This window comes from Mytilus galloprovincialis, chromosome 1, assembly GCF_965363235.1.
Source record: "Mytilus galloprovincialis chromosome 1, xbMytGall1.hap1.1, whole genome shotgun sequence".
Lineage (NCBI taxonomy): Eukaryota > Metazoa > Mollusca > Bivalvia > Mytilida > Mytilidae > Mytilus > Mytilus galloprovincialis.
The window spans coordinates 54,417,427-54,433,027 of NC_134838.1; the positions used below are offsets into that span (position 1 = coordinate 54,417,427).

Here is a 15,601-nt window from a genome sequence, read left to right on the forward strand (position 1 = left end):
ATTTTGGCCCTTTTTTGGCCCCTAATTCCTAAACTGTTGGGACCAAAACTCCCAAAAGCAATCCCAACCTTCCTTTTATGTTCATAAACCTTGTGTTTAAATTTCAGAAGATTTCTATTTACTTATACTAAAGTTATTGTGCGAAAACCAAGAAAAATGCTTATTTCGGCCCTTTTTTTTGGCCCCTTATTCCTAAACTGTTGGGATTAAAACTCTCAAAATCAATCCCTACCTTCCTTTTGTGGTCATAAACCTTGTCTTTAAATTTCATAGATTTCTGTTTACTTAAACTTAAGTTTTAGGGCGAAAACCAATGTGTCTTGGAACGACGATGACGACAACGACAACCCCAACATCATACCGTTATGATCGTATAAAAATCTTTATGTTTTTCATTTATATTTCTTGACCCTATGCCCCTTCTCCTTTGTGCTTACATGGCTCAGATTTATAACAAGTGTTCAAAGATTAAATAATATCTCAAATATTGATATGCACCTATGTCAACATACCATGAATACACATTTGTAAAATATCTTCATTTACCTTTGTTTCTGCCATCATCTGTGTATATTTAAAATTTAAAATTCATAATTTATAGAATGGCTGTCCACAATGTTAATGCAAAGAAAACATGGACATGAGCTGAGACTACAGGTTTAAGGCGGTACCTTGACCTATAATGGTTTACTTTTATAAATTGTTACTTGGATGGAGAGTTGACTTATTGGCACTCATACCACATCTTTCTATATCTATTATCAATACCTTTTAATATTGGTACTTCTGTTTGATTAGCAGTCATTTCGTGTGTAGCTGGAGCTAGTCTGTTTTCTTTCATAAATTCTCCAAAATCCTACAATAAAAGTAAAATTCAAATACAGAATGAAACCATCTGGGCAGCATAAAGTTTAAGGGCTGTATAGCCAGTCAAGATTGTTGTTTGCTACTGACCCCCTATGGATCCATCGAAGATTAATAAAATCAATACAGAATGAGGTGGAACTCCGTAGGGACATTAAAACTGCTGATATCTTACGTTTATCCTGTAATCAGTTACTCTACCCCCACACCCTTCACTGATAGAGGGTGGGTCTTCTAGCAGAGATCTTGCTGTATTTATGGCATGAACAAATATTTCTCCTCCATGACTGGCCAGCAGATGGGAGATAACTTTAGTACCAGATTTTCTGGGTTGTTCAAGCATGACAGCTCTGCCTGAAATGACAATATAAGCACTTTTTGATTTTACAATTTCCTACTGTAGATTCATTAATATTTGTTGGATACTAACTTTTGTGGATTTCGTGTGAGTTTGGAACCTTGAATTTAAATGTTCAACGAAATACAAGTTTCTAAAAGAATATATGCAAACTTGCCAAATCCATGAATTCAAACATCCACGAATATGTGAGTTTTCCTCAATCCACGAAAATTGGTACCCACAAAAAATGAATGAATCCACAGTATTAGTTTATAATATATTATAAAATGACAGTTCTTCATAATTTAGATATAAGAAGATGTGGTATGAGTGTCAATGAGAATAGCTCTCCATCCATTTCATAATTTGTACTGCAAGTAAACCTCTATATAATAACCTATATGTTTGGTAGAAAATATAAATGAACATAACTTTTGTATATTATAATATGTCAATTCAATTTGCGCTGTAATAAATGATTTATTAATTCATTTATATTACAGCCTCAGCTACTTAATAATTTAAGGTGCATAAAAAAGGCTTGTTTTACAGACCAATTTATATCATTGTTTTTTGTTTGTTCGAATAACTATTTGAAGGACAATATACTTCACATAGCATGATAAATTAGTGAGTGCAAACTCACAGTCGAAGTATAAATTTGTGTCTAGCAATAAGTTCTCTAAAACATTTATTTGACTCTTTTTCTATAGAATACATTCAGGAATCTGCATTTCAGAATGCACACAATTTAAATTGCCCAACATACTTCAGCTAGTTTTAGTTTTCACAATACATAATAAATTATCAACAATTTTCTTACCACTGAGTAAAAAGTTAGTCAGACAAGACGAAGGTCTACTGTTGACATCTACAGGTGTGATTCTATATGCTCCTGTACAGTAGTTCAATTCTGTAAAATATCAATATCCTTAAAATATTTATGAAAATAATTCATTATTCATTTGAAAATGTAGATAGCTTGAGAGAGTGGTTCATAAATTCAACAAGCTTAAAATAACTAAAAAAGAAAGGGCTTTCAGGCCCATCCTTTAAAGGTTACAATAAAAATACTGTAAATTTTTGTATTATTTTGTTTTCATGGAAAACAGGTATGATCTTGGTTTGTATTGTTTTTATTTAAAATAAAGTTTTTTCTTATTATTACTTTCTATTACAGCAAACCTTTAATACTTTTCAAACTGATAATATAACAATATTGATGGATACAAAATGAAAAGAAATTTACATTATTTAGATGTATATTACAAGGGTCCGGAAACGGTCATATATGCCAGATATGACCGATTTGGAAACTCAAAAGTCCTAAATCATTTCTTGGGATTTAGGTCAAATTTTATTTTTCAACAGAAATAATTTCGGTCATTTCGTTGAGATTGAGTTTCAAATTGCCATTTTAAACATATTTTTGTTTTGTTATCGATTTTATGTAATTAAACTGCCACTCCAGTAAAGTGTTATAATCTGTTAGGGCCCTCCTAATAGCTATATTAATGCCTCGGGGAGCTATTGGCTAATGATCGCTAATCTCTTTAACTGTGTTTTTAATTCACACCTGGCTATTAATCACAAGCTCCGAACTAATATTATAAAGAAATTATTGCGAATCCTATCATAGTTTTCCACAGATTCACCTGCAAGTTACCTGTCCATTTAAACTTTTGTAAGTTCTATTGTCCCATCTAACAAATACAATAGCTATTAGTTTATTCAATGGGACCTTTAAATTTCTTGCAAGAGAAATCTATCACTCACTGATTAATTTACCTGAACAAAAAATTGAACTGTCAATGATGGAAATACATGTACAAATAAGTAATTATAAAACTGCATGTGATGTTGTATTTATTCAATCAATAACACATTTTCAATTTGTTTGATATAAACACTGATTTAAAAATTAGAAGTTGATTTCCGATTTTACCTATTAAAATTTGCTTTATTTTAGTCTGTTCACTAAATGATAATGTTTAAATAAAGGTCTTCATAAATGTATTCTTTATAACTGAACAACCACAAAAAACATGCAAATTCTTTGAACCATAGATATGCATGCAGTAGTTAAAAAAAATCAGAAATAAACTTTTCATAATTAAATCAGTGCTTATATTGAACAGATTGAAAATATTTTATTGAAATTGAATAAATACTGTATCACATGCAGTTTATGTGAGTTTATACATGTATTTCAATCAACAAAGAAGATTTTTTTTTGGTCAGGCAAATTAATCAATGAGTGATAGATTTCTCCTAGAAGAAATTTAAATGTCCAAGTGAATAAACTACACAGAGAACAATAGCTATTGTATTGATTGAATGGGACAGGTAAACTTGCAAAAGTTTAAATACCTTGGTCAAGAGCAGACGACTCTGTGGTAAACTTTCATTTGGTTCGCAATAAAATTCAATACCAACTGTCTTCATTATTTAATTACTTTTCAGCTAAGACAATTGTCAATTATGATTTAAAATTAAATTAAAACTTGATTTAATTTACGTAGAAAAAAGATTTTTTTCACTACTATTAACACACGTGCTTTGTTTACTATGATACGCATGCCTAAAATTCTCTTCCGCAGATTTGACACTAAATCGTAAATTTAAAATGATTTCTTGCTAAATAAAGCAAGTGCAACTATTTTCATTAATATTCTTACACTATTAAAGGTAAAATATTAAAAAAAACGATGTTTTCCTGTGAATTTGATAAACAAAACTAATCCCGGGAATAAGTCCGGAATTGTTCGTTTTAGTATTGTCGCATTACATCCGGTTTGAATTTCGACTTCAGAATCGAAAGAAACGTAAGCGACGACTGAGAAAATTACGATTTTGAGTCATTAAAATCATTTTATTCTTAAACTGTTGCCTTCCCTTAATTGCTCTTGATCGATTTTAGGAAAATGGTAGGATAAATCATGAAGTAAACGCGATGCAACAGTTAAACAAGTTCGTTGATGCTACGAGTAGGAGCATACTCATGCAGTAATGAGATTTTGACAATCTGTTTTTGAAAAGGGGCACCAACTTTTAAGTAATATGAAAATGACCGAAATTAGGTGAAAAAATTTCCGGATCCTTGGTATATTACCTATAATATTTGATTTTGGTGTACACCATTTGAGCGTAATAGTTTCTGTAGGTAATCCTTCTTTTGATGGGATGACCAATCCATCTGAAGCAGCTAAAATATATCAAGGTAAGTGTTAGTATGAAATTTTATTTCGTTGTAACACTTCCGGGACCAAATGAGATTGTGCTGCGCATGTGTGAACTTCAGTGTGCTGATAGCTCTTGGGCAGTTCGGACGTAGTTTGAATTGTCCTAACTTCAGATTAAATATTAAACCAACGTAGTTGGTATTCATTTTATAATTAATAAAATTTGATATAAGATAAATAAAAGTTAGTAATCACCGGATGTAATTCGGTAAAAATTTACGACTTTCACCAGGTTTCGGCACTTTGCCGTAAACCGGTTATAAAGAAAACACATGGCGGAGAAAATGATCGAAAAGGGGTCCGCCTCAAAAAGAAAGTCTTCACTTGAAGACATCAGTAATACGGACGAAGATGAGCTTCTGTCCGAGAAGATAAATTCCGTTTCCAGCGCGGCTGGTAAAAGGAAACATGAGTCGACAAAGTCGAAAGCTTCCGCGAGTGGCGGAGCAAACACTTCAAGTGTAAAGGGTAAGAAACCAGCGAAGGTTAATAGTAATGAAACTCAAAACCCTGGCCCTTCTACCTCTGCAAAAGTAGACAATCATGATGCAATCATGTCAATGTTAGTCTCAATCCAAGAAGGTCAGAAAAGACAATCTGACGATATAAGGTCTTTAAAAGACCGGGTACAAGACATTGAAGAATATGACGAGGGTAATAATTATGATGATAATTATGATGAAGGTGAAGAAAACCCCCATGATGATGGGGAAAATGTAGACAATGAAAGTGAACCACCTGCTAAGAAGCAGAACAAAGATGATAATAGGTTTTCATCTATGTCTAAGAGATGTAAGGTTCAAGAACTTTGTGATGTCAAAATTGATGAGGTCTTGGCAAATAATGTCAATGAGTTGTTCAGGAATGGTATGAATGAGGAACAATACTCTGAGTTAACTAAAGATGAAAATAATGCAAGACCTGAAAATTGTGAAGGTTTATCTATTGTAAGAATAAACCAACTCATGTGGAATGTAATTTCACCAGGAGCACAATCTGCTGATAAAAAATTACAATTTCTTGAAAGAACTATTGTAAAAGCAGCAACAATTCTAACAAAAACTGTCAACAAAATGGCTATTGACGAAAACAACAATGCCAATGGTAACTCTGGTAGTGGAGAATACATTGACAAATGTAATGATGTATTGGCTTTGTTGGGCCATGCAAACCGCCAATTGAATATGACTAGAAGGGATTTTTTAAAGCCCGAAATGATGGCAGAATATGTGCCTCTCTGCTCACACTCTGTTCCTTACACAAACAACCTTTTTGGAGATGATGTCTCTAAAGTTGCAAAGGACATTGAAGATTGTTCCAAAGTTGGAAACAAGTTGAAGTTTGGTAGTGGCAGAGGTAGAGGCGGAGGCTTCTTCAGAGGTGGTAGAGGAGGCCACAGAGGTACTTTTAGCAGAGGTGGCTACCGTGGAGGAAGAGGTGGCTTCCGAGGAGGAAGAGGTCGAGGTTCCGGCCCTATTCCAAAATACTCCCAGAGAGGAGGAAATCCACAGAAGTATTAGATACATCAAATGAAGTAAGTCATTGTTTTAAAGCTGGTGTATTGAAAAAGTTTTCCGATGAATGGGAAAAAATTACCTCTGACAAATTTATTTTAGATATAGTAAGCCATTGTCATATAGAGTTCATAGATAATGTTGAACCTAAGCAAGACATTTTTAATGTAAAATCTGTCTTTAACTCAAAAGAAAGTGATATTGTTTCAAATGAAATTCAAAAGTTACTGGCAATTGATGTTATCAAAGAAGTTCAGTCAATGAAAGACCAGTTTTTATCGCCTATATTTTTAAGGCCAAAAAAGAATGGGGAATATAGAATGATTTTGAATCTTAAGAAGTTGAATGAATACATTGAGTATCATCATTTTAAAATGGACACTTTTGAAAGTGCCATTAAACTTGTAACTAGCAAATCATTTATGGCTTCTATTGATTTGAGACATGCTTATTATAGTGTTCCAATTGCAGAGGAACATCAAAAGTTTTTACGGTTTTATTGGAACGGAAAACTTTTTCAATACACATGCTTACCTAATGGGATTTCCTCCGCACCTAGAATATTTACTAAATTATTAAAACCTGTTTACTCTAGTCTTAGAGTTTTAGGTCATGTGAATGTTGGTTACATAGACGATAGTCTTTTATTAGGAGAGACTATAGAAGAATGTAATAAAAATGTAAATGACACAATTGAATTAATGTCAAAATTAGGATTTGTCATACATGAAGACAAATCTGTTTTTCAACCATCAAAACAAATTATATTCTTGGGTAATATTATTGATTCAGAAAATATGATTATAACCCTTACGGCAGACAAAAAACAAAACCTAGTAAAAGAATGTAAATGGTTACTGCAGAGAAACTTAGCTAAGATTAGAGATGTAGCAAAAGTCATTGGACTTATAGTCTCCTCTTTTTCTGCCGTTGAATTCGGTAAATTGTTTTATCGTAACCTTGAAAAGGAAAAAATTATAGCTTTAAAAAACTCAAAAGGAGATTTTGAACAAAGCATGCTTATTTCTAATCAGATGAAAGGAGATTTAGAATGGTGGGTTGCTAATGTGTCTACTGAATTAAGACATATAAGCCATGGTAGTCCACAAATTGTGATTCAAACAGATGCCTCATTATTAGGATGGGGTGGCATATTAAGTGATAATGAAATTGGAGGTAGATGGACAGATGAAGAATCAAAAAATCACATAAATTATTTAGAAATATTAGCTATATATTATACATTAAAATCCTTTCTGCATCTGATCATAAATAAGCATGTGAAGGTTCTTACAGACAATACTACGGCAGTGGCCTACATATCAAATATGGGCGGCACAAAGTCCATAGATTGCAATACAATTTCAAGACATATTTGGTTGTTTTGTAAAGATAATGACATCTGGTTGACATGCACTCATATAGCAGGCAAAGAAAATCTAGCAGACAAAAAATCTAGAGAATTTGATGACAAATTAGAATGGAAATTGAAAAGGTCTGTTTTTGACCAATTATGTACTTTGTGGCAAAGGCCAGACATTGATTTGTTTGCATCTAGATTAAACTTCCAATTAGAAAATTACTGCTCTTGGAAGCCAGATCCATTATCTGCATTTATTGATGCATTTAGTATAAATTGGTCATATTTTCAGTTTGTCTATTTGTTTCCTCCTTTCAGTTTATTGAGCCGGTGCATTTTCAAAATCAGAGAGGACGGTGCAAGAGGAGTAGTAATAGCTCCATTTTGGCAGACACAAACTTGGTTTCCGAGACTAATGCAGTTGTTAACAGACAATCCAATCGTTCTTCCAAAGAACAAGAAGATTTTGAATCTTCCTCACGATCCACAATCTGTTCATCCTTTACACAAGAAAATGAAACTAATTGCATGTCTAGTGTCAGGAGTAGCTTCAGAGAACGAGGATTTTCTAAAGAAACAACCCACATACTCATGTCGTCTTGGAAATCAAGTACAAAGAAACAGTACCAAGTGTATATCAGGAAATGGTTCAAATATTGTAACAAAAAACAAATTAATTGCTTTCAAATTTCTGTAGGAACAGTGCTTGAATTTTTTACAACTTTATTTAAGGAAGGTAATTTAGGCTATAGTAGTTTAAATCTAGCTCGAGGAGCTCTTTCGTCTTTAGGACTTACTATTGACAGTATTCCAGTTGGACGTCATGCAATGGTGATAAGATACATGAAAGGAATTTTTAATCTTCGTCCACCCAGACCTAGATATGAATCTACATGGGACGTTAGTAAAGTACTACAATTTTTGCGTAGCCTATCACCAGTGAAATATTTAAAATTGAAAGATTTAACATTAAAACTTACGATGTTAATAGCTTTGACAAATGCAGCTCGAGCTCAATCAATTCATTTCATGAATGTTAACCATGTACATAAAGTGAAGGGAGAATTTATTTTTGTTTTGAATAAACTTGTTAAACAAAGCCGACCTGGTTATAAGGAGCCAACTGTAAATATAAAGGCTTACCCTCCAGATAGGAGACTTTGTGTATATACTGTGTATAAAGAATATGTATTTCGTACCAAATTGTTTAGAGGGAAACATGAACCGTTACTTTTAAGTTATGTGAAACCACATCAGCCGGTTTCAAGAGATACAATTTCTAGATGGATAAAAGTAGTAATGGCAAAAGCTAATATTGACACAACAATTTTCAAAGCTCACAGTGTTAGATCTGCATCAGTTTCTAAAGCAAAGATGAATGCAGTGCCTATTTCTCGTATCTTACAAAAAGCAGGATGGTCAGATGCAAAAACATTTGCAAAATTTTATAATAAAAAGATTGAAAAAGATGAAAATTCTTTCAGCTTTAATGTGTTGAAGAATTAATCATAAGGTAAGACATTATATATTTCTTATCTTGGTATTCAGTTTTATCATTATGGCTTTAAAGTCTCATTTGGTCCCGGAAGTGTTACAACGAAATAAAATTTAACAATTAAACGAGTCTTGCCTTGGTAAAAGGCGAAGTTTAATTGTAATTTTATGAGTTGTGTAAACACTGAAGGGATTAAATGCCACACCCTCCCTCCCTAGTTAAGGGAGACCTATATGTAGTTATTGTGGGTCATATGTATATATGTATTTCGTTGTTTGTCATATTGATAAAACTTTACTTTGAAGACTGAAGTTCACACATGCGCAGCACAATCTCATTTAATCCCTTCAGTGTTTACACAACTCATAAAATTACAATTAAACTTCGCCTTTTACCAAGGCAAGACTCGTTTAATTGTTAAATTATATATTACTTTTTACTCAACTAACCTTTTATTATAGATGAGGATATCCTTGATGACTTCGGACTAACTTGTGCTTATATTTTTGTACAATCTTTTAGGATGTTCCAACATAATAAATAGCAAGATAAAGAAATTAAAATTACTGGAATAAGATTTCTAATATAATTGAGAATGGAAATGGGGAATGTGCCAAAGAGACAACAACCCGACCATAGAGCAGACAACATAAACATTCTTTGCTGTGAACATAACATAAAGTTTAAAAGAAGATAGCGTAAAGTGTGTTGTTGTGTGTTTTGAGTATTCAGTTACTTTCCTATCATAAAATACACTCTCCATTAATTGTGATTTTGTTTGTGTTATAACATGTCAATTCACTGCTGTTTTGTGCTCCCAATTAAAATGTGGATGTATTATAAATGCAATGAGATGTTGGGAAACCTTAATAAAGGTACATAACATTTTAAAGAAGATATCATGTACAAAAATTAAATGTACTGCACAGATAACATAACTATTATAGGATGAACAAAGTTATACCTGATTTGAGTAGGTCATCATGAGCTTCTGATGGATGCAGCAATTCCACATCGTAGTTAGCTGATGAACTGGCATTTTGTTCTTCCTACAGAATACAGATGTATTTTTAATTCAAATATACATGTATACTACAAAATTGATATTATTAATTTTAACAGCTTAAATTGAACTAATTACAACAGTGCTTGTTTTTGTATGTATTTTTATAAACTATCATGTGATGATTTATTCAAATAGAATGTTGTTTAAAATAATATGCCATCTGTAATCACATCATGCCATTGCACTGAAAACCATTACTGAATTCTACTGAGTGTAGATTACAAGGAACCCAGCCATGTCATCAGTTGCAACATATAGACAATAACTGTTTTAAGTGTCTTGAAATATCAGCTGTATTTGTACGAGGCTAGGAAACAAGGTGTATGCGAGCTTTTAGCGAACTACTACACCTGTTTCAAGCCGAGTTAGTACAAATACAGCTGATGTTTAAAGACACTAAACAGTTATTGTCTTTATCCTGCAATTAATTCTGTATATTATTTGTGTTTTGAAAGACACAAAAACTAGCATATTTAGCATTTATTTTCGATTTGCAATCCCTTGAGGCCCGCGTAGTAATATCAAAATCACACATTACGCTGAAGACGGGTTCGCCAAAAAAGAATCTGGAATGGTCAACAATAATACATCGCTCAAGGTGAATAATTATCTATTTTAACATAACAACTAATTACAACAGTAAAAACAAATAACAAAACATTGTCAAATTTGAAACAGAAGTGTATGAGTTGTCCTACGCTTCAGACTTGACATTCCCTTAACATGCATGCTGAAATTGACATGGTTGATTTTGTAACACAATCATACACATTCATGTTTTGAAATCGACAATTGTCATCGTCATTGGAATGCAAATGGAATACACATTCTGAGGTCACACAAGTTCAAACAATACTCAGTCTGGCAGTGGGCGGAGCTTTAAAGCAATATTTGTATAGTATACAGATATAGCATAGCGATATCTGTAGGGCTGTATCTGTATAGTAGAACATCCAATTGCAGGATAAATTTAAATATCTTATGCATTGGGTGAATAGTTCAAAGTTATTGCACTGAAATGCCTCAAACAACCACTGACCTGTCTACCTGCAATACACTCCAAATTAAAAAGATGTTACCAGGTTAATAATACAACATACCTTCATAGGAATACCTGTTACTGTTGTAGAGGCAAGGTCATATTGCTTCTGGCAAAGATGTATCAACTTATTATATAGAGGTGTACCTGATGGAGTGGCATGTAATTCACAGGAAAAGGAGGTAGAAACCTGTAAAAAGCATCAAAATAAGTAGTGACAAAAAGAAGTGATATGTGTAATTCAAAATAATATCATGTTTATAAAACCTCTGTTTGTTCATGTGTCTGTCCCAATTAATCCAGAATCTCTTAGTGGTTGTCTTTCCTTATAGGATTATATCTATATATTTCATGCTTTTTGTCATTTATGGAATTGTGAGTTGATGACAACTCTTTGATAGTCTCCTTCACTTGTTCCAGATTCAGAATAATTTAGAAGTTGATGTAATGTCTAGATTTCTTTTGTTTTTTATGTTGTTGACATGGAACAATTCTCTGAGGGGGAGGACAGGGGGGTACCCTTCTCCCTTCTCCCACCCCTCTTCTCCTTTCTCCTACCCCCGTTCTCCTTTCTCCCATTAGAATAAAACATCTCCTTTTGAGATATTTTTTTTTGAAATATTAGATCATTTTTTTAAAGGAGAGATATTTTATTTTTTCTCCTTTCTCCAACTTTTTCTCCTTTCTCCCAGCCTTCCTCTCCTTTCTCCTACCCCCTTTCTCCTTTCTCCCACCCCCTTTCTCCTTTCTCCTACCCCCTTTCTCCCTGTCTCCCTTACCCCTGTCCTCCTCCTCATTCTCTCACTGATGGATACCCTCATCTTTTTTTAATTGATATTAAATACAACAATAATTTTGTAAAACAGAGAGACCTTCAGTGAACAGCATGTTTTCACAGGATATTTAGCCACCTGTCAAAAACGGTATTCTCAAAACAACCATATTTTAATGTTGTAGAGGTGCAGCTGAACTTCACTGGGTAATATTTTATACATTTTAACATAGCTGCATCTGAGTTTCTTGACTATCTTCTGTGATCTGGAAGTCCTAAAATTTCACCAGTATGTTTAAAAAAAATAAAGCATACATGTGTAACTTTATATTGTTTTATTTTATGGATCAGGTATAAACAAAAAATATCTAATTTTTCTTTGGCAAAATGCTTTAGTGGTCCAGCTTTTGATTATATGGAAAAGTGTTGTGTATAATTTCACAGAGCCTTGAAAAAAAAACCAATATGAAGCTTATTATAGAAGAAGAGATTGTTAATAACCAATGAAAGGAAAAAAACAAGATCAATCTCATTTTAAACTAGAGGCTCTAAAGAGTCTGTGTTGCTCACCTTGGTGTATGTGAATATTAAACAAAGGACTCAGATGGATTCATGACAAAATTGTGTTTTGGTGTTGGTAATGTGTTTGTAGTTCTTACTTTACTGAACAATCTTGCTGCTTACAATTTTCTCTATCTATAATGAAATTGGCCCAGAATGTGACAGTGGAAAATATTTTGTAAAATTTTACAAAAATTACAAAATTTATGAAAATTGTAAAAAATTGACTATATAGGGCAATAACTCCTTAAGGGGTCAATTGACCACTTTGGTCATGTTGACTTATTTGTAGCTCTTACTTTGCTGTACATTTTTGCTGTTTAATATTCAAGATTATAACCAAAAGCTGCAAAATTTTCTTAAAATTACCAATTTAGAAGCAGCAACCCAACAATAAGTTGCCCGATTGGTCTGAAACCTTATGAACAGATAGATCTTAACCTAATGAATAAAATTTATCACAGCAGATTTGATCTAAATGCCTTGGTTTCAGAGATATGAGCCAAAAACTGCATTTTACCCTATATAGATGTACTATTTTTTAGCCATGTCTGCCATCTTGGTTGGCCGGCAGGGTCATCGGACACAATTTTTAAACTAGATACCCTAATGATGATTGTGGATAAGTTTGGATAAATTAGTTTTAGTAGTTTCAGAGGAGAAGATTTTTTAAAAGATAACAAAAATTTACAAAAAATTGTTAAAAATAGACGATAAATAAATGCTTCCTTCCAATACTTGCTTTAACCAATAAATGCTATGATAGGGTAGGTTAACCCAATGGATGCTTTGAAGATACAAAACTAGAGGCTCTAAAGAGCCTGTGTTGCTCACCTTGGTCTATGTGAATATTAAACAAAGGACACAGATGGATTCATGACAAAATTGTGTTTTGGTGATGGTGATGTGTTTGTAGATCTTACTTTACTAAATATTCTTGCTGCTTACAATTATCTCTATCTATAATGAACTTTGCCTAGTAGTTTCAGTGGAAAATGTTAGTGAAAATATACAAATTATGAATATTGTTAAAAACTGACTATGAAGGGCAATAACTCCTCAGGGGATCAATTGACCATTTTGGTCATGTTGACGTATTTGTAGATCTTACTTTGCTGACCATTATTGCTGTTTACAGTTTATTTCTATCTGTAATAATATTCAAGATAATAAACAAAAACATCAAAATTTCCTTAAAATTACCAAATTAGGGGCAGCAACCCAACAGCTGGTTTTCTGATTCATCTGAAAATTGCAGGGCAGATGGATCTTGACCTGATAAACAATTTTTTCCAGAGTCAGATTTGCTCTAAATGCTTCGGTTTCAGATATAAGCCAAAATCTACATTTTACCCCTATGTTCGATTTTTAGCCATGGCGGCCATCTTGGTTGGTTGGCTGGGTCACAGAACACATTTTTTAAACTAGATACCCCAATTATGATTGTGGCCAAGTTTGGTCAAATTTGGGCCAGTAGTTTCAGAAAAGAAGATTTTTATAACAGTCAACCACGGACGATGATGGACGACGGACACCAAGTGATGGGAAAAGCTCAGCTAAAAAGAGGAAATTTGTCAGCAACTCATAACTAAACCTTTAAGTAAAACCATGAATTAATTATATTTTTGTTTGGGTTACTCAGTTTTCTTGGGCTGCTGTTTCATTGGTGCCCACCTCATTAGCATATTTCCTTTAATGCATGTTTTCAATCTTGTTTTTTTTTGTAAACAAAAAGTCTAATATGGAAAAAAAAGTTTTCAGTATACACTAGCAATGTTACCTGACGAAGGGGTTTATCTGCAATTTTACTGTCGTCTCCAAATGGAACGATGTGTATAATAACTAACTCACAATGTTGTATTGGAAGTAATCTGAAGAAAAAGATGAAAAACACAAATCAGATATAAAATCAACAACTGATGGTTATGAGTTGTCTACTCTATACATTACATTACCAAATACACACAAATCATCATATTCATATATATATAACAAAATGATCTTTTGATAATTTTTGGTGATTGAACTGTTAACAAATATAAGAAATTGATAATGTATTATTTGTATACACAACTTCACTATAAATTAGTTTTCAAGCTGACTGAGTATTTTTCTTTTAATACCAAGACTATCAAGTCTTTTCAAAATCTCTAATTCTACATTTGAAAATGCCTGTACCAAGTCAGGAATATGACAGTTCTTTATTTTAGCTGTCCATTCGTTTTTGATGCGTTTTGTCATTTGATTTTGCCATGTGATTATAGACTTTCCGAATTGATTTTCCTTTGAGTTCAGTATTTTTGTGATTTTATTTTTTTCTCTAAATTGTAAAAAAATATACTGTAAGATAGGTAGGTGGTCTTTGTTATAAATTTTGACATTTATACATGTTTTAAAATTTTCTACAAAATGCAATAAACACTGTAAACCTCCATCATAACTCTAAAATCCAAATTCATTATTTCAGTTATATAATATCATGTCCCATGTGTTTTAGCAACAAATTCAATGATGATAGAAAAAAAACAATTCTTTGAGTAGGTCTATCAGGAACAGACTGTTATAAGTTTTGAAAGTACATATTTTACTGGAAAATTCTAATTGAATCCTAAGAAGCTTTAGTACTTGTCTCAGTATTTTGATATTTTACTATGGATTAAACTGCAAAAACATGTGCAGTATAATTATTTTTAAATAAATTTCAGTGTTTTTTTCAATTAGTTTGCATGAATGTAAAAGCTGTAATTTTAGATGGCTTTCAGTAACTGCAATAGGGAGAGGTATCATTACAACCAATTGTCATTCTTCATTTTATCTATACCTTCTGATATTCAATTAAGGTGGTAACTAACACTACAGGGAGATAACTCTGTAAAATCAGCTAAACGTTTTAAGTAAGTTGTGTTGTTAAGGCAATATATAGCTTCCCAATGATCAAAATCAGTGTTTGTCAAACCAGTGTAATTTTTCTGATAAAATGGTTGGTTCAAATTTTTTGAAAGTTTTATATTTTTGTCAAATGGTCAAGGTAAAATACTTCGTCAAAATTTAATGAAAATAAAACGAGCCAAATTAATTTTAGTGAAGTTGTTGGGTACCACCTTAACAGAAATGAAATGGTAGAAGTATGATGATCAATAAAACCAGTTCCAAAACACACATACAAACACATATGCCAACATGCTTGTATCAAGCACGGGGTTTCTGTTTTTTATATCTAAAAGTATTTTGTTCATTAAGAAATTTGAATTTAGATACAAATCTCTGCTTTTTGCTGCTGAATTCTTTCAAAAATTTTCTATAACTGCGCGTTATATGTCTGTCAAATTTTTCTTTGAAATTTTACAA

The 15,601-nt window shown here is 32.5% G+C and overlaps 2 protein-coding genes across 3 annotated transcripts in view; one reads left to right on the forward strand and one right to left on the reverse strand.

Moving 5' to 3' along the window:
• Positions 1–15,601, reverse strand: part of LOC143078895 (integrator complex subunit 13-like) — an 89,857-nt gene that overhangs the window by 24,015 nt on the left and 50,241 nt on the right. For both annotated transcript variants that reach the window (XM_076253944.1, XM_076253934.1), the window contains exons 5-11: positions 14,034–14,124; positions 10,982–11,110; positions 9,780–9,864; positions 4,317–4,409; positions 2,028–2,117; positions 1,040–1,218; positions 769–856 (exon numbers count right to left, since the gene is read on the reverse strand). In XM_076253944.1, the coding sequence (XP_076110059.1) occupies positions 769–856; positions 1,040–1,218; positions 2,028–2,117; positions 4,317–4,409; positions 9,780–9,864; positions 10,982–11,110; positions 14,034–14,124 (755 nt within the window). The remainder of the gene's footprint in view (positions 1–768; positions 857–1,039; positions 1,219–2,027; positions 2,118–4,316; positions 4,410–9,779; positions 9,865–10,981; positions 11,111–14,033; positions 14,125–15,601) is intronic.
• On the forward strand, positions 4,684–8,354 carry LOC143078918 (uncharacterized). The gene is made up of 2 exons (XM_076253985.1): positions 4,684–5,980; positions 7,639–8,354. Exon 1 carries the CDS (start codon positions 4,719–4,721, stop codon positions 5,964–5,966), a length of 1,248 nt encoding a protein of 415 aa, XP_076110100.1. The 5' UTR covers positions 4,684–4,718; the 3' UTR covers positions 5,967–5,980; positions 7,639–8,354.

Coding starts and splice junctions, on each gene's coding strand:
- LOC143078918 (XM_076253985.1), top strand. CDS start 4,719: ATGGCGGAGAAAATGATCGAAAAGGGGTCCGCCTCAAAAAGAAAGTCT.